Source organism: Cyphellophora attinorum, assembly GCF_001299255.1.
Source record: "Cyphellophora attinorum strain CBS 131958 chromosome Unknown Contig1, whole genome shotgun sequence".
Classification (NCBI taxonomy): domain Eukaryota; kingdom Fungi; phylum Ascomycota; class Eurotiomycetes; order Chaetothyriales; family Cyphellophoraceae; genus Cyphellophora; species Cyphellophora attinorum.
The window spans coordinates 332,136-350,528 of record NW_017253229.1 but is presented as its reverse complement, the minus strand read 5'-3'; the positions used below and the strand labels follow the sequence as shown (position 1 = coordinate 350,528).

At 53.6% G+C, this 18,393-nt stretch overlaps 6 protein-coding genes across 6 annotated transcripts; 4 read left to right on the top strand and 2 right to left on the bottom strand.

Moving 5' to 3' along the window:
• Nucleotides 1–2,304: 2,304 nt before the first annotated feature.
• Nucleotides 2,305–5,421, bottom strand: AB675_364 (Mitochondrial presequence protease; the record flags this gene model as incomplete). Its single annotated transcript, XM_018143719.1, has 1 exon — nucleotides 2,305–5,421. One exon carries the CDS (start codon nucleotides 5,419–5,421, stop codon nucleotides 2,305–2,307), a length of 3,117 nt encoding a protein of 1,038 aa, XP_018005518.1.
• A 585-nt stretch (nucleotides 5,422–6,006) lies between these two features.
• AB675_363 (Alpha-taxilin) lies at nucleotides 6,007–7,529 on the top strand (the record flags this gene model as incomplete). The annotated part of the gene is made up of 3 exons (XM_018143708.1): nucleotides 6,007–6,626; nucleotides 6,674–6,917; nucleotides 6,996–7,529. The coding sequence occupies 3 exons, from the start codon at nucleotides 6,007–6,009 to the stop codon at nucleotides 7,527–7,529; spliced, it is 1,398 nt and encodes a 465-aa protein (XP_018005431.1).
• Nucleotides 7,530–8,244: 715 nt separating this feature from the next.
• Nucleotides 8,245–9,374, top strand: AB675_362 (putative nitronate monooxygenase; the record flags this gene model as incomplete). Its single annotated transcript, XM_018143698.1, has 2 exons — nucleotides 8,245–8,457; nucleotides 8,493–9,374. 2 exons carry the CDS (start codon nucleotides 8,245–8,247, stop codon nucleotides 9,372–9,374), a joined length of 1,095 nt encoding a protein of 364 aa, XP_018006071.1.
• Nucleotides 9,375–10,667: 1,293 nt separating this feature from the next.
• AB675_361 (putative metabolite transport protein GIT1) lies at nucleotides 10,668–12,380 on the top strand (the record flags this gene model as incomplete). Its single annotated transcript, XM_018143687.1, has 1 exon — nucleotides 10,668–12,380. One exon carries the CDS (start codon nucleotides 10,668–10,670, stop codon nucleotides 12,378–12,380), a length of 1,713 nt encoding a protein of 570 aa, XP_018005983.1.
• Nucleotides 12,381–13,544: 1,164 nt separating this feature from the next.
• Nucleotides 13,545–14,786, bottom strand: AB675_360 (UDP-glucose 4-epimerase; the record flags this gene model as incomplete). The annotated part of the gene is made up of 1 exon (XM_018143676.1): nucleotides 13,545–14,786. The coding sequence occupies one exon, from the start codon at nucleotides 14,784–14,786 to the stop codon at nucleotides 13,545–13,547; it is 1,242 nt and encodes a 413-aa protein (XP_018005884.1).
• A 717-nt stretch (nucleotides 14,787–15,503) lies between these two features.
• On the top strand, nucleotides 15,504–17,724 carry AB675_359 (uncharacterized protein; the record flags this gene model as incomplete). The annotated part of the gene is made up of 3 exons (XM_018143664.1): nucleotides 15,504–16,037; nucleotides 17,104–17,269; nucleotides 17,390–17,724. The coding sequence occupies 3 exons, from the start codon at nucleotides 15,504–15,506 to the stop codon at nucleotides 17,722–17,724; spliced, it is 1,035 nt and encodes a 344-aa protein (XP_018005851.1).
• Between the last annotated feature and the right edge of the window lie 669 nt (nucleotides 17,725–18,393).

The window sequence follows — 18,393 nt, the reverse complement described above, 5'->3', positions numbered from 1 at the left end:
TCGTGTAGAAGGATCGGATTTGGGCTGGCTACCTGGTAGGATGCATGAATGGAAGTCGGTTCCGGTCGTTAACAGCACTGTATGCTGCTCCCAAACTGGATTGACCTTACAATCGACACAAGAGGCGCCGGACGTGTGATTCGCGTAGTCTGTATTCTTTCGACCCAAGCACCAAGCCAGCGGTGAAGTACTTCAACTGATCATTGGCGTACCTCGCTCCCGAAGTCTCAGGAGACAGCGCCGCAGCCTGCGTAAAAATCACGCAGCGTAGTAGGCCCGTGCGGAAAGAGGTGTTTGTAGCCCATGGCGCCACCACGACCGGACAAACGTTGCAAATGCAACATCGACGTGCGTATTCTGGTGATGATTTCGGGACACGGAAACCGTGAATTGGCTGCAAAAAAGCCTTTCGCAGCAGCAAGTCGTGCCGCATTTCTCCAGACAGTGCGGCAGCCGTATCGAACAGGAGGATTGAAAGATATGAATAGAAGCGCAACAGACGAAGCCGGAAGCCGGCGTAGAGATGCTCCATGATCGTATCCGTGCATGGGTCTGGTAGACCAGGACCAGGCAGCCGTTTGTGACCTTCAAAGATAGATATCTCATAACGTGACGGCGAAGCTGGTTCCTGACCTTGGTGAAGAAGTCGGAGGCGCAGAAGTCGTATGGATAGGGCGGCGCAAAGAGCACCGACGTGGGTTACTCTCGTCAGCAGTAGGACAGATGTTGCGCGTGATAGTTCCCTTACTCATCACACCCGACAATAGCAAGCGTGAACAGCTTGATGCCCTGACTTGTGGCGACGATTCAAAAGGCTCCTGTACGCATCCATGGAGATTTTGGAGCAGACGCGTCGGAGAGGTGGAGTGAGGAGTCCAGAGACGGCAGCCCCGTACGTATGCTAGCAAGCATTGATAGAGAAGTGGAAAACTTTTCCACACCCGCGTGCCTATCTGCTGACCTTCATAGTCCCGATGGGATAGAGCGAGCATGAAGAAGACTCGTGAGTCAGAAAGCCTTCATCGTCCCGATGGGATAGAGCGAGCATGAAGAAGACTCGTAAGTCAGAAAGAATACAAGAGGCCCGAGACCAAGGCATAAGGTAAGAGCTATAAGGCATAAGGCATAAAGCATATGGCAAAGGACCAAAGCCCATGGACCATAGCACAATACCATGACCCATGACCCATGACCAAGGTAGAAGACCAAAGATCCATACCCATGACGACAAAGGAAAGTGATTGATGATGGCCAGGATTGAGCCTGACGAGCGAGGGCAAGCCACGTACTTATCCTTCTTCGCCACCCCATTCCGCTCCGCCCGATCAGTCCGCCCCACTATCCTCAATGACTCACGCCAACGGCCAGGCCTGTCCATCGCAGGGTCCAAACAAAGAAATTTCGACGCTGACGAGGACTGCACGACGGATTCAGGGTCCAAGAAGGGCAACGACGAGACGTGCAGGACGACGGCGAGTCTAGATCTCTGGGAGACAAAGGAAAAGGCGAAGAAAACTAGGCAGCAGGATTTCGGTAGATGCAACTGCGAGAAGTGCAAGGACAATTCAGGGTCTTCGAAGTTGTGACGGGCCTTCGTTGTCCGAAGTTGAAGACGTGCAGCGGCGGATCAGGTTCCGCGGCGTGAAATGAGTATGGGAAGTGGCAGGAAAGGCGAGCGGTGCAGACGGTGCGTTCAGATGGGATGAAGCGCGAGATTGGACCTACCGGAGAACACTTGACAGCAGGAGCTCAAGCAAGGCATTGCACTCACCTAATATCCTCCCTCGACCACGGCCGCTTTCGCATCGTGGTAAGCGCCCATCGCCTCATTAGTTATCAGCGCTCACGAGAATCCGGGAAATGTACGCACACCTCTAGCCCGCAATCCCACCAATCTCGGATGCACCGCAGGTCTGAAATAGGTGTGTAGTCATCAGCTCGTCGTTCCCGCCGACACCACGAACACTGCACACTCAAAAGAGAGCCAGGTTTGTGATACCAGGGCAGTCACGACAGCCGCTTGTTCTTGCGCGGGGTTGACTTGTGATCTGAGGTTATGGAAGACAGTGAGATCTCAGACGTGGTTCTGTTCCAGTCGCGCTGTTGCTTGCTGATCGTAGTGGTGAATGGAAGGAATGGAGTGGAAGTGCTGCATGAAAATGCAAGAGGAAGGCAAGACTTTGGGTGAAGGACAAATCTATTCAATGGTGGGTATCATGTTGAAGCTGGGTGGTGTTATACAACTTTCATCGTGACGAGGAATGGTGGTGAAACACTGGTCCGGAACCGATCTCGCTCGAGGCCTCAAACAGAGACGCCCTCGTCGGCGTCGTCAGCGTCGTCAGCAGCCATCCTCAGATGCCGAACTTGCCACGGCTTCGGATCTTGACCGATCCACTCCTTCTGTTCGCCCAGTAGACAAATCGAGCGTTGATCAGCTGGCAGATCCACAAGATACTGTTGGGCAACTCGCTGTATATCGTCCTTTGTGGTATCCAGTAACCGCTCTCGAGTCCGTTGTTCCATTTCTTCAGTGATGCCGAACACGAACTCCTTGCTGCCATCACCACTCACACTCGTGGGTGCGTCGATGTGTTGAAAGAGACCCAGCTTGCTCTCTTCGAGCTCACGAGATGTCCAGGCCTTGTCTCGAGCATACGAGCCAGCACGCTCGAAGACACTAAGTGTGTTCCGAGGGTTCGGGTCGCGGTAGGAGGACATGGTGAAGAGTGAGCTGATGGGACTTGCTGAAGCAGAGCCGCCGTAGGCACCGCCTTTCTCGCGTATTTCTGGATGCATGAAGTTGTGCGTCAAGAGCTGACCAAGTATCATGAGGGGCGCCTTATCTGGTGATGAATACGGGACGGTCTTGAGACATGTTCCAGCATATGAGACTTGAAATGGAAGGTCAAAGAATGCTCGTCTCGACAGGAATGTGTTCGAGCCGACGATAGATGATAGCGGCAAAGGCGACGAGGGCAGCTGAGATAGGAAGCTCTCGATGTGTCGAGTATTCACAGACACTGCTGTTGGTTCGCAAACGACGCGTAGACTGAGGTCGGCCGTGTTCGATATGGCAATGGATTGGATCTTCTTGAGCTTGTCGATAACTGTCTCAAGTGAGGCCGGATCAGCTCGTGACTGCTCAAGCATTTGGGCAGTGGCTTCGATCTGAGTCAGACCGGAGAGCTGATCTTGCAAGATGCCACGCCGTGACAATGCTGATGCGGCACTTGTTACGGCAAAGGAGTTGCCAGACTCGGCCACGCCGTCAAGCGCTCCCGAAGTTTTGGACTCCAGCAGTTCCTGAATGGCTTTCTTGGCCGTCGGGCTATCGAAGTCCACCTCCAGGAGCACGCTTCGCATGAGGTCGAACATTGCAGGCACATTGTGATCGAGAGCATAGCCATCGAGTGAGAAGCCTTCATGGACCAGATCGTCCTCGTGGGGGTCTGGACTGGCGAAGGGTGATATCGAGATGCCTCCTGTGCGAAGCAGGATTTCCGCTTCGATGTCTCCAACCGATTTGTGCTTTGTACCGAGTCTCATCAGAGATTCGCTGAAGAGTGGAAACAGCAGTCGTAGCTCGTCTGCTACGTTGCGGAGAACATGCTTTGCCGAGAAGTATGTAATACCGTTTGTGGATGTCTCCCGCCAAAGTGTGTCAACCTTGCCTATACTGGCGTGATATCGTGGTTTGCTTTCGGTGGTGCGAGGTATATCGCTAACGCGCAAAGTAGGCAGTGTCTCGATATTGCTGGATTGAGCAGTCTCTTGTTCGTTCAGAAGCTTAAGCTCCTGTTGTCCAAGTTTCAACAATGCTGCTTCTGGATTACTGGAATCAAACACCAGTTCCTGTAGAATGCTCTGCCTGCGAAGCTCTTCGCGGGCAATTAGATCTGCGTTGTATGTTTCTTGCGGAGCCATCATGAAAGACATACACTTGTCATTTAACAAGTATTTCTCGACGAGGCTATACAGGTAGCCTTCCTGCTGTAGCCTCTGCTTAAAAGAGTCGACCACTTCATTCCAGGTCAAAGATTTGAAGGGGTCGACGCCGTTGAACCAACTTGGGACAGTCTTCTCAAGCAAGCTCATGCCAAAGCCAGCGGTTTTGTGTTTGAGAGCAAGCTCCAGTTGATGCATATAGCCCTCGATCTTGTGAGGCGCAAAGGCTTCATGAGCCTTTTCTCGGAGTGTCGTCTGAATGCGATCCTTCAAGCTCGAGGCGTCTTCTGCGCTCATACCGTCGAGTCCGATAGTCAGAGTGCCAACTTTGGCGGCCGAATCATAGCCAGTATTTGGGCTGAAGTTCGTGCCCAGACCAGACTCGATCAGACCTTGATACAGTGGCGAGCCATAGCCATTCATCAACAGTGAGGACATGATGCTGATGGCGAACGACTCGACGATGTCGGCAGGTTCACAGCCAAGCCACGTGATCGAGGCTTTGACTTGACGATCGGTAGGCTGCATAGAGTCCAACGGACCGACAGTCTTGAAATGAAGAGGGCCTTGGCTCAGATCGATGGGTGGCTTGACCTCTTGGGTGGCTTGCCTTTTGTCGAACTTTGAGAGTACGCCATCTGCGGTCTCCAGTCGCGGCGCTAGCGGGAAGTTGCCGTATGAGAAGAGCTTTGCATTACTCGGATGATAGTTCTGTCGGGAGAACTTGACGAGACTCTCGTAGCTGAGATCGGTCATCTTCTCTGGATCACCGCCGGAGTTTTCCAGAGAAGGGAAGAGGTGTTCTCGAAAGCGGACGTAGAACAAGTAGCTGGCGTCGGACATCTGTCCCTTCATCTCGTTGTACACGACGCCCTTGAAGATGACGTTGTCTGCGGTGGCCTTAGCACGAGGATCCTCTGGTCCAAGTCGCCATCCTTCCTGGAGGAAATCGGTACGCTTAAGTAACGGGCGGAATGTGGCGTCCAGGTAGACTTCGGACAGATTGCGGTAGTCCTTTGCATTTGTGGTGGCAAAAGGATATGAGGTGTAATCGGATGACGTGAAGGCATTCATGAAGTTGGCGAGCGAGCGCGGCATCATCTTGAAGAAGGGATCTCGAACAGGGTACTTCTCGCTGCCACATAATGTGACGTGCTCCAGGATGTGTGGCAGGCCGGTCCTATCAATTGGGTTTGTCTTGAAGTTGACGGCGAAGACATTGTTCTTGTCGTCTCTGTCGACGTGTAGATATTGGGCACCGGTCTTGTCATGTTCAAGCTTGAACGCCGTCAGATGCAACTCAGGCACATGCTTGATATCTTGTAGAGTAAAGCCATGCAGCTGCTGGCCCGGCCTCAAGCCTTCTGCTACCGAAGCATACCGCCGTCTGGACGCCGCGGTACGCCCTCTATCCGCTGTCGCGAGTCCATATAGAGTCTTTTGATAGCTCCGCCTCCCGCCATGCCTCAACATGCCCTTCTCGGCGACTTATAAGGCGAGCTCGCGTGCGCAATGTATATTTGGATATGGCGTAACTTCGACTGCGATTCAACCTGGCAGGATGTTGTGCTGATGGCAGAGAGCACTGTATGTGTCGTCCAGGATCGTCCAAAGATGCTACAGCCGCTGCGTGTCTGTGTTCGAGTTGATGAGTTGCAATGTAAGGCCAGAATGATGATGACTGAAGAGGCGTTGACGAAATGGATAAAACGGCCGAGATAGATCCTTGGCGCGGAGTGCTTCTCTGACGCCGTCTTTGATCCCGACATCTAGCCCTGTCTTGCTTCGCTATTCCACCACACCGTCGCTGCAGAGTATTCTAAAGCGTTCGGTATCGACCTGCGTAGCGTTTGACAACACATTGGACACAAGCACTCCTTTCCCAGCCAAATCGCGACAAGTTCGACGAAGATTTCGCCCATTACAAAAGACGCTTGCCTCAGCCGCAAAGAGCTACAATCAGCATATCGACGGCCGCAACTACACAGCCGGAGCTTGGAGTCATACATGCCATGCACAAGCGGATAGCGACTGTCGTGTCACCACCACTCTAGCAACATGGCGACTGCCGCCGCCCAAAATATACCAACTTCAGACTCACACGACCTCCCTCCGCCGGCCGCCACTGCCGCCCGAAAAGCCAAAGCCAAGAAGAAGGAGCCAAGTGCGGAGGAAAATGCAAAGCTGGTGCAAGCGCGACTCTCCCAACTGGAGCAGGAGCGAGCCGGAGAAAAGACCCAGCAGGCCGAAGTCGATCGCGAGGTCAAGAAAGCCACCCGAGATCTCAATGAACTACTGAATACTGTCAAGGAACCCATGCAGAGGAGCGATATGGTTCAGAAAAAGTATGAAGAGTTGTTGGCCGATATGAAGAAGACGGAGCGGGAGTTTGCGAAGATCAAGAAGAAATCAGATCAGCAGCAGAAGGAGCTCGATAAGTCAAAGTCCGAGGGGAACAAGACTGCTACCATGAAGGACAAGCTGGAGAAGTTGTGTCGGGAACTCACAAAGGAAAACAAGAAGATGAAGGACGAGAACAAGCGGCTCGAGGTATCCGAGAAGGCGGCGAGGGAGACGATTAACGAGCGGCTGGATTCGATGCTTTACGATGTACAGGAGGTGATGAACTCAAAGGGCACGACGCATCCGGAGAATCTGCATCTGACCGTGGATCAAGTGTACGTCCCTCTTATGCGGCCCATCTTCAGCCACTAACAACCCCCAGACTCAAGAACCGCCTCAAAGTCCTCTTCGACCAAGCCGAGCTCCGCGAGATGCACTTCAAGACAATTCTCCGCCACCGAGACGCCGAGATCTCCCACGTCGGCGCTAAACTCGAGGTCGAACGCCGCAGAGCTGACGCGGAGGCCGCCCGCTGTCGGACCCTCACCAACCAAGTTAACACCTTCTCCCACACTGAGGCCGAGCTCCGCTCCCAGCTCAACATCTACGTCGAAAAGTTCAAACAGGTAAGCCTTCCCCTCCCTTTCTCCTCCCGCCACTTTCGAAGATACATGCTGAAGCATAGATTACTCACTCAACAGCAGGTCGAAGACACCCTCAACAACAGCAACGAGCTCTTCCTCACTTTCCGCAAAGAAATGGAGGAGATGTCCAAGAAGACCAAACGACTGGAGAAGGAAAATCAGACTTTGACCAGGAAGCAAGACCAGAAAGACCGAAACATTCTCGAAATGGCGGAGGAACGAGGCCAGGACAAAGAAGAAATCCAACAATTACGCCGACAAGACATGAAAATGCGGAATATCATCAAGAGTATGCAAGAGCAAGGCCGCTCGCTCCCGCCGGACTCCCAACAGCTACACGACGATGACGAGGAATCAGAAAGCGAGTACATGGATGATGTGGATGATGACCTGGAGTATGATGAAGATGAAGACGAGCTTGCTGCGCATGAGGCCGAGCTGCTGGCTCAGCAGCAACAGCAGTCCATGAGCAATACGCAGGCTAAGCAACCTGAACCGCCAGTCTTTGGGCCGGTTCCTCCTCCCGAGCTTGCCTCGAAGGGAGTGATGGCAAACGCTCCCAACATCACCAATGGTGTTGGAAGTAAGCATTGACGCGGTCCTCGAAACACATCAAATGATACCACAATCGAGACTTTCTTGACTCTGCTTGAGTCCCTGTCGTGATCGGTCACTGCGTTGTGAGCCAAACTATGCCGATGAATCAGATGATTATATTTACGCTTGTGACCCGCTGGCCAGCCGCCACCACTGCAGTGCAGGCTCCGTGGTGATGAGCTTTGTCGCTCTGAAGATGTCCCGTCACACGATACCATCGTGCTCGCTCCCGATCTGGATCGACGCTTTGCACCAACGACAGATGGCCAGGTGCTCCTTCCCCTCGATGCGCCTTCCCAGTCGAACCGCGAGCGGAGTCTTGGCAGGGAAGCCCCCCACCCAAAATCTCTCTTCTTTCCTTGATCGTCCTTCAACTCTCGGACCTCACACTAACCATCCTTTGTCGATGTGTCGATGAGTTCGTTGCCATTGCATGTCTCATCAGTACAATGACACAAGACACGCGATGATAGCTGCACCGGCGAGTCAGCGCACTCCCACCCTGAGTACATCGCTTGGGTAGCGATACCGAGGCATCTGGCCTCGGTTAACAAATCAGTCAGATAAAACAATCGAGTATCTTCCCCACAGGTTTGGAACAACAACAACCCATTGCTACGTACTTCCCTACGCTTGGTACCGTCCTCACAGCGCATCTTGACTCGTAACACCTACTACCACATACATAGAACACTCCCAGACAGCCGCAGCCATGTCATCACCACCCGCCCTCAACACGCCACTATGCAAGCTGCTCGGCATCAAATACCCCATCATGCTGGCCGGCATGGCACGAACATCTGGCGGGCCCCTTGCTGCCGCAGTCACGAACGCCGGCGGCATCGGCACAATTGGAGGTTTGGGATATACACCTAAGCAGCTACAAGAAGTACATGGCCTCATATCTCCGCACACCCTCCGCGCCGTCTGTGGCCGTGACCGCTAACATACAGACCACAGATCATCGACGAACTCAAGTCCAACCTCGACGACAAGAACGCCCCCTTCGGCGTCGACCTGGCCCTCCCGCAAGTCGGCGGCTCCGCCCGCAAGACAAACCATGACTACACCCACGGCCAGCTCGACGACCTCATCACCGTGACCATAAACTCCGGCGCAAAAATCTTCATTTCCGCCGTCGGCGTCCCACCTCCACATGTGATTAAGCGCCTCCACGAAGCAGGCATCTACGTAATGAACATGGTCGGCGCGCCCAAACACGCCGAAAAAGCCCTGAAAGCCGGCGTCGACATCGTCTGCGCCCAAGGCGGTGAGGGTGGAGGGCATACAGGCGACATCGCTAACAGCATCCTCATCCCCGCCGTGTGCGACGTCGCCCGCAAATACAAATCCCCCCTGACAGGCGAGCCCGCCCTCGTCGTAGCAGCAGGCGGCATTAACGACGGCCGCAGCCTCGCCTCATCACTGATGCAAGGCGCCGTCGGCGTCTGGGTTGGCACGCGCTTCGTCGCGAGCACTGAAGCCGGGTGCTCGCAGCAGCACAAGGAGGGCGTTGTGAGCGCTGACTTCACCGATACTTTACGAACACTCGTCGTCTCAGGGCGGCCGCTGCGGGTCAAGGCAAATGACTATATCAAGAAGTGGGAGGCTCAGCCGGCGAAAATCAAAGAGTTGACGGATAAGGGTGTCGTTCCTATGATGGCGGATATTGAGAATGATGTTGAGGATGTGGATATGCCGTTTTTGATGGGGCAGGTTGCGGCTGTTATTGGGGAAATCAAGCCCGCGAAGGACATCGTTGAGGGGATGGTGAAGGAGGCGGTGCAACAAATAAAGCTGGGTCAGTCATATCTACTCGATGGAGGGCGGAGTCGATTGTGAGTGAATAGCTGGGCACGGAGGGAGAGGGGTGCGATATGGGTGTCTGGACAGTGTGGGCTGCGTGGATATAGCCGTAATGGCGAAATGTTGATTCGAAGCGTGCTGAAAGCAAGAGTGGCCGCTAGGCAGGACGCTCCTGCCAGAGACCTGGCTCTGAACATACTGGCAGTGACGAGTCATTCGACGCGTCTGGCGCCTTCCAACCTTCCGTTGGATGAGGAGGCAGGAGCGGCGCCGCAATATTTATTCTTCTCGAGGCAACAATTGCTTCTGCACTCGGTCCTATATCCATCATACCATCAACCCATCAAATCAGATGACCATCAACCATCATCAAAATCTTTCCACCTGAAGTCTACCCCATCCATCGTTCTCAAACCTCGCAGACCTACCTAACCCGACATAAGCCTCTGCTCCTAGTACGAGTTGTCCGTTGCACGCACCCAATGAGGGTCTCCGGGTCCCTGGCGCTTTGACTGAGGGGAGGCTGCGACATAAAGTGTCTGCACAAAGCCGCTGTGTGGGCCGAGTAGAGGTCGAAAAGAGCACGCTTGACATGATCGCCAGTTGTACGTGTCTCGGGTAGTAGGTCCGGTGGAAGACAGACTGAAGGTCGGCTTTCGTTGGAAGAGTTGGACAAGAGCGTAAGCAGTATGCCCACTTCATCAGGACCTTCTTCACAGCACGAAATGACATTTTCAAGACGACTGGCAGGTTGATCAGACTGACGACGGGTCCGTAACCCAAGCCGGATGACAACTCACGTCTCTCCGTGACCCCAAATCGAAAGTCACACGTCACGTTCATCCATCGACAGTCATACTCAATCCCAAGCACTCTTACTGAAAGCGTAGTGTTCATCTCCAGCTATGCTCAATGCCAAGGGTAAAGCAGGCACACGAGCCTTTTCCAGACAACCGTCCACAACGTATCCTGGCATAAAGCTTCGCACGCAAAAGTCTCCCCGGACCCAGCGAGATCAGATCTAAACCTAATGAAACAACCAAAGCACCGTTTCGAGGATAACAAACATGCCAGTCCAACGATCCAGACAGAACCTGCCTCTATCCCTCTTCAGAGACTGCTGCCAATGAGGTACAGTAAAGGAACCATCACAACCCTAACAGAAGGACGGCACAGAAATGACGTCCAAGACTCTACTTTAAAGTTTGGGATCGTCAGTGCAGCGAACCAACACCGCGGAGTCGAGTACTAACCTCGAACCACATGTGTGATGCCGCTCACTCTGACGAAATATATGTCTGCACCCCAGGGCCGTTGGAGTCGCCCACCATGTCAGAGTCCAGCGAGCCTCTACTTGGGGCCTCCTCTGATAACAGTCCACCCGACATGCCCACCGCCGCAGACACCCACGCCCTTGGTGCCAACTCACTTGAGATCGTTGACGGCAAGCATGTTCTTGACACTCGCGACAGCAACGACATCCCGGAGGATGATCCTACCGCTCCCTCTCGACGTGTGTCCTCACGCCGCCAACGTCTGTCCGACCTGTTTACCATCCTATGCGCCGGCTGTGCGCTGATCTCAGACGGCTATGCAAACAGTCTTATGACGCTGATCAATGTGGTTCTCCGGCAAGAATATGCCAGGGAGTACACGTCGGATGTCAGCACGAGGGTGTCGAATGCCCTGTTGGTCGGAGAGATCATCGGGCAGATCACCATCGGTCTCACGTGCGATTATCTTGGCCGGAAAACTGCCATTATTCTCACGAGCAGCATGATCATCGTTGGACTGATCATTTGCACCGCCGCCCACGGTGTGACCATTGGTGGCATGTTTTGGATGTTGACCATTGGACGCGGTGTGACAGGTTATGGGACTGGCGGCGAATGTAAGTCTTCACTATCCATGATCGGCCGCACAATGACACCTCCGTCCTTCCCTGTTCCCAACAAGAAACACCTCATTTCCATACTCCCCACTAACACCACTTCTTCAACCATAGACCCCGCCTCCTCAACCTCCGCCTCCGAATCTGCCAACGCGTATGCCCTCAAATCCCGCGGCACGATCTTCATCCTCGTGACCAACCTCCCCCTGACCTTCGGCGTCCCGCTCGCCTCCTCCATCTTCCTCATCGTCTTGTCCGCCGCCGGCAGCACCCACCCCTCCACCATCTGGCGCGTCTGCTTCGGCATTGGCATCATCTTTCCCGTTTCCATCTTCTACTGGCGCGTCAAAATGCTCAACTCGGCCCTCTACCGCCGGGGCGCTATTCGGAAACAAGTCACCCCGTACGCACTCGTGTTGCGGTACTACTGGAAAAGCCTAATCGGCACCTGCGGCGCATGGTTCCTCTTCGACTTCGTCACAATACCCAACGCGGTGTTCAGTGGGGGCATCATCGCGAATATTGTTCCCAAGGGCGACATCAAGGGAACAGCGGAGTGGCAGCTCTTACTCGGCGCACTCGGTCTCCCGGGAGTGATCATCGGTGCCTTCTGCGTCGGCCTCCTCAGTCGCAAGACGATTATGCTGATCGGCTTCGGCGGCTACTTGGTCTTCGGCCTGATCATTGGTCTGCTATACGACCGGATCTCGAAGATCACGCCGCTGTTTGTCGTGCTGTATGGGTTGTTGCTCACGATGGGGAATTTCGGGCCGGGAAACATGGTCGGCCTGGTCGCGAGCGAGAGCTACGCCACCGCAGTGCGAGGAACTTGCTACGGCATATCCGCTGCGATGGGAAAGACTGGGGCTGCTGTTGGGACACAAGTGTTCCTGCCGATACAGAATAATCTGGGGCTTAAGTGGACGTTCATTATCGCTGCAATAGTAGGCGTCGTAGGGATGGTGGTCACGTGGTTCTTTGTGCCGAATCTGACGGGCGATGATTTGGCGATCGAGGACGAGAGATTTAGGGGGTATCTGATCGAGAAAGGGTGGAAGGGCTTGATGGGAGAGGACGACCTGAAGGGGCGGGTCGACGATGTTGTGGGTATTGGCGATGGTGGCTTTCAGTTCGAGCGGAGAGATACGTAAGGTTTGTCAGCGGGCGGAACAAGAAGTGTGGAAGTAGATCAATTCGTAGTTGCGTGCTGTATTGTGCTGGTTGATGTGCTCCCTCAACCCCCAGAAATCTTACGAGGCGACCATAAGTCACGTGACCTTTATGTACAGCTCGCTGAGCTCCGAATTCCTTCTAGTTAGTCGAGTGACTTCATCACTTCCGCTTCATCATGCCTACACTCGCGTAGCAAGATGCGAACAATGTCATCCCAAAGCGCTCATGCAAGGTTATGAAATCTGGCATGGGTTTGACGTGTGGTCGCCGTTTGACACGATCATCAGCACCTTATCTCAACATCAATATTCGGCGCAACGAGCCAATAACGTGTTGAGTTGACGACGTCCTTCGTAATGTGCGGCGAGCAAGCGGGCGGGATCCGACCCTCAAGACGTTACAAAACCATACGAGATCTTGAGATCTGGCGTGTTCGCTGATCGTGGTCGCCATGTGCATGATCAGCACCTTGAATCGACGTCAAAACTTGGCTGCGGCGACCCATCAGAGTGGCCAACCCGCGTCGCCGCTCCGCGATCGCGTGGGAAGACGCGAATGGTTCGATCCTTGGGGTAACCAAAAACCATGGAGGCCGCCGGGTCCGTGTTGTTGCCGGCGGCTGTCGCTGCTCTGAACGATCAGCACCTTAAGTCAACGTCGATTTCTTCGTGCTGCAACTCGACGGCGTGGTAAGTTGGTGTCAGTCATGTGCAAAATCGCGGTGGATGCGAACATGAGATAAGCCAAACCAATGAAAGGCTTCTTTATCCTTTCCTCACTGATCATGGCTGCTGTAATAGAAAATCAGCACTTTACCTTAACCTCAAGACTTGGCGGCGGCGACGCCAAGTGCCCAGCAATCGACACGAGGTAGCAGACAGCTGTCAACACAACTTCAGTCGACGGCGTACACGTGTAAAACACGACAGCAAAACTCCGCAGATTTTGATATGCATCGACTTTAATTTATTAGCAATTAATAGTCTATCGAATGCAGATCCGGATAGGATCATCTCAGACTGGTTCTGAGTCGTTCGATACTGACTTGGGTATCGAACCTTTTCTTTTCCCCAGCACCGAAAGCTATGCCGCTTGTTCCTCCGAAACTCCTAACAATGAGATGAATGGCTGCAAAGGGGTCGTCACGATTTGTTGAGCTCAAGGAAGTTGCAGATGTCGCGGCATGCATCGTTCAGCGACTTCTGAGTTTCCCAACCGAGCTCTACCCGAGCACGATCAGCGACAGCGACACATGTGCCGACATCGCCCGCACGACGCTCGACCTTTCGTCGGTTGACTGGACGGCCTGAGACTGTCTCCATGGTTGAGGCGACTTGCTCGACAGAATAGCCAGTGCCTGTACCGAGGTTGAACGTGCGGAAGTTCTCCTTCAGGCACTCGCCCTGAGCCGTTGAGAGGGCGGCGATGTGTCCTCGTGCCAGATCAGTGACGTGGATGAAGTCTCTGATAGCTGTGCCGTCGGGCGTGTTCCAGTCATCGCCGAAGACCTTGAGCTCAGCATACTCGCCAGTCATGACCTTCGTCACGACCGGCAGAAGATTCGATGGGACGCCTTTTGGATCCTCGCCAATGAGACCAGACTCGTCACAGCCGATAGGGTTGAAGTACCGCAGGGCCAGGATTGTCCAAGATGGATCTGACGCTGCGAGATCGGCAAGGATAGCCTCGCCAAAGAACTTTGTGCGACCGTAAGGATTGGTGAGGCCTGTGCAACCTTGCTCGGCCAACTGCTCCGAGTCCTTGTCCTGGTACAACGTGGGCTTGTGTACACAGCTCTCTTCGCGGACAGGCAGACCTCGGTCAGCAACAGTGCCGTATACGGTGGCCGATGACGAGAAGATGAACTTCTTGACGTTGTACTCGTCCAGCAGGCTGAGGAAGTCGATCAGACCGTTGATGTTGTTGCGGTAGTACTTCAGAGGCATGCGGATGCTCTCCTCTACGGCCTTGAGGGCAGCAAAATGGATAACGCCGATGATCGAGCTCTGCCGATCTCCGGACAATGACCAGCTGGTGTATTGGTCCAGAAGGTTCTGCATTGCCGGAATGTCCTGGTAGCTGATATCGAACAGCTTGACATCTGGTCTTTTTTGTGGTGAGTCGGCATAGTGGTTGTCTGCGATCTGAACTATCCGGTCAAAGACGCGTCGATGTGAGTTCATGCAATTGTCGACAATCAACACATTGTATCCGGACTTGAGAAGCTCAGCCGCGGTATGTGATCCAATGAAGCCCAGGCCGCCTGTGACGAGAATGTACTGAGGTAGGTCGACATTGTCGAAGAGCACTGAGCGTTCTGTGGCTGGTGTGCCTGGGTATGAGGCTGATGGCGAGGCCGCTCTCGACGTGTATGTTGAGGACATAGCTGAGGACATAACAAACACAAGGAAACTTTGTTGCTGTCTGCAAGCGCTGGGAAACAAGATGTTGATCTATTAACGAGTGACTAGTACGAACCTACCAAGGCAAAGCATATGCCTATATACCCAAGCGAGCCAGTGGGATGGTCGGCGATGTTGTTTATGTCAAGGACCCAGACACACAATATTACAAAGGTGACGGCCTGTGCCATCGAACGGGATGGCACAATTTGCGCACGACGAGGCCCGCAAAACAATTTCGTGTGATTCAGGCGCTTCAGCGCAGGAATGAATATGCTAAGACAGCGCCTCAATGCTTAGGGGGTAAGAGTACCCTCAATGCTTCGGACGTCAGGTCTCGCCTTGACACCGGGTATTACAATGCTACAAGATGGAGTGTTTGATGAGGAGATCCACACTTTGACTATTTCAAGTACGGCGCCATGACCACATGGTGTTACCCGAACGGAAGACAAGGCCTGGGCGCAACAATTGTTTGTGAGACTTTTGCATTACGCTCGTTTTACGGAATTAGCGCCAAGAATATACCAGATCTTGGACCTGCTTTTCTAGTCCTCTGTCGCGATCTCCCGGTCAAGGTTCGGACGCCTGCTGTGCGACTAGCACTTCCTCACAAACGAACTGCTTGCTTGCACTCCCCCAGGAAACCAGCCACCACCCTCACTTGTGCCTTTCACAAGCTTGCGACCACCAGCAGCCATGCCCAGCTCGGCAATACTAGTACCGCTATACATTTACCCCCTCCTCGGCGCCTGGAACCCACTCTACGAAGTCATCGAAGCAAATCCTACAACACAATTTCAAGTGGTCATCAATCCACACAACGGCCCAGGCGCAACACCACTTCCGGACAGCAACTATTGTCGTGAGATTCCGAAATTACGGTCTCACCCAAATGTCGTCGTCTACGGCTACGTGAACGTGGTTTGGGCGACTCGCGATCTTGACGAGGTCTGCAAGGATGTGGAGATCTATGCCGCCTGGCCGCAACATTGGCATCATCATCATCATGATCAGATGAATCTCCAGACTCAGCATGACACGAAGCAGGCGCCACAGCACCAGGATCAAAATGTCTCAGTGCCAATTGGTATTGATGGAGTGTTTGTGGACGAAACGCCTATTGATGCGGGAGACCACGAAAAGAAGTTCCTTGGCACGCTCAAGACCCTGGTCGAGAGCCATTTTGGCGCCAAGAAGAAGGCGGCTGCCCCTGGTCAAAAATACCCGTTGGTAAGTTACAATTTTTCTTTCGGTTTTGAATTTTTCGGTCTGGTTTGTATTGCTCGTATACGGTATCGAGCTATGTTGCCCCTGGTCCTTGCATGAATGCCCCGGAAGCGATGTCCACTGCCGGGGCGTCCAACAATGCATTTTCGTCGCATCGCAACGCTCCAAATCCCAACAGGCAGACTCTCAGTCAGCTTGCGGCTCATTCACTCCACCTTATGAGAGAGCATCTCACCGCCGTACGGATGACAGAAGCAACAGCACAGCAAATCTACCTGACAGCGTCAAGTTGGTCATCGGGAGCCGCCGACCAACTTCTTGCAAAAGTTGGCGGGATCCTTCTCAACGGGCATGCAAGGCGAATGCAACCATTCGCTACAGCAATACAGCCAACCGAGCCGCAAGGTGCCCCGACCTCAAGCGCTCCGAATTATTGGAACGCCTGTTGTTCCTGGCTCTTTCGCTAAACATCCATGGAACCGCCGTCGGCACAACGCTGCCGGTAAAGAACTATTCCGTCGTGACTCGTGTTTTCGACACTATCACATCTTTGCAGACACGAGCTCCTTCAGGAACGGTGCTGTCGACAATTTCCCCCTCCCGTTCTGGAACGACGACCGGCTTCCTGTTCAGAAGGGCGACAAGCGTTGCAAAGACTGCTTTGGGCAGCCGTGCATGGACAAGCCACAAGGGTGATGAGGAGCATGCATATGCGCCTGTCAGGTTGACTGTCAACATGACAGAGAACGTGCTCGGACGGCAGGATCACGACAATGCCTCACCGGTGCCCGACACGCCGATGACTTGGCCGTTGGCTTGTCAGGCTACTGCTTCATGATTCCTACTCCGAGGTCGCTCCCAGTCAGGAACATCACGCCATTCGGACTGCCAAAGGCGTCGATGGAGGAAGTCACATATGCGGACCTTGCTTGCCTCGTATACCGCCTTGCATTCAATCTCCCTTCCTGGATCTGCCTCACTTCCACCTTGATGCTGTTCATTCTCCCAAGCGAGCTGAAATTGATTGAATGCATTCCTGCTGCAAGGACACTGACCCGAAAATGAACAGATCATACACAATCCAGGATGCATGCCTCCGCCGGCAATACGAGAGCTGGCAGACCTGACTGTGGTCTTTGAGGACACCTATGCAGTGTTCTTGCAGCGCTTGGCTCAGGGGGTCCTGGCGCTGCCGAATGGGACTGTTGCCTCAGCAGGTAACGACGAGGCTGAAGGTAAGTTTGCGAAAACGCTCCATCCTACCTTCCTTACGTGTCTTTGGAGGGGCGGCCAAATTGTCGTCTGCGCTCATGGACATGCTCCTTGCTGTCCAAGAGACTAACGAATGCAAGCAGATGAATGCAATGACACAGACACAGATGCAGCAAAACAAGAACGCCTCCGCCGCGCAGTGGTCATTCACTCCGTGCCCCTACCTGACATCGACGCCGCCACAAACCTCACAGCAGCACAACATCCACTAGTGCCTGGGAGCAATGCCACAATTGCTAGCCAAGAAGTCCGAGCAGAGCTGGTACGAGATCTCGTTCGCAACGCGACCGAGGTAGCTGGGACAGTCTTCATCACCGAGCTGTCGAGCGGCTTCTATGAGACGTTCTCAAGAGGTTGGAGGGAATGGGCTGGCGTTATTGGGAGTGGCACTGTGGCAGATGATGATGCAGATGAGTAATGGTATAATGGTGGAAGACCTGTGTCGGTCCTGGCGAGGCGATGTCTGCCTGGAATAATGTCTGTTTCTGGGACTTCTCTTTCCGTTACAGCTCTTTCCTGACCGTAGCGTCGGGTCAGCTTAGGACTATAGTTAGACTCATAAATATGTTATTGCAAGAAGCGATCTCGGTAGCAAACATGCACTCTCCGTGTTGTTGCGAGATACTTCCGCATCTCGCATCGAAATCCCATCATCATCAGCGAGTCTATGCTGAACCAAGGGGCACCTCTCGCAGACAACGATCTGGCTGAGATCTTGCCCTAGTCCCTGGACTATGTTGTTCCTTATGGAAGGATGCTAGAAGCAATCTCGAGACTCGCAAGCGACGGCAGGTTGTCGTACCGCCACGTTTGCGCTTTCCTCGCAAGGAGTGGCAATACCATGTCAGAAGCAACACCTACCTCGCAAGCAAGCTACGCCTGGCTTACTGTACACCGGTCGGAGCATCGATCATCGTTGTTTCGGAGAGGCCCCAGAGCGTACAGACCGGACACCATTGATACCTGGAGCCTGTTTCGTACGTTACTGCTGACTCCAACGGAGTCTTTACTGTTTCCTTATTGCCTTATGGGGATTTTGCTCGGTGGGGCGAAATGTTTGCCATGCTGGACGAAAATTGGCATTATG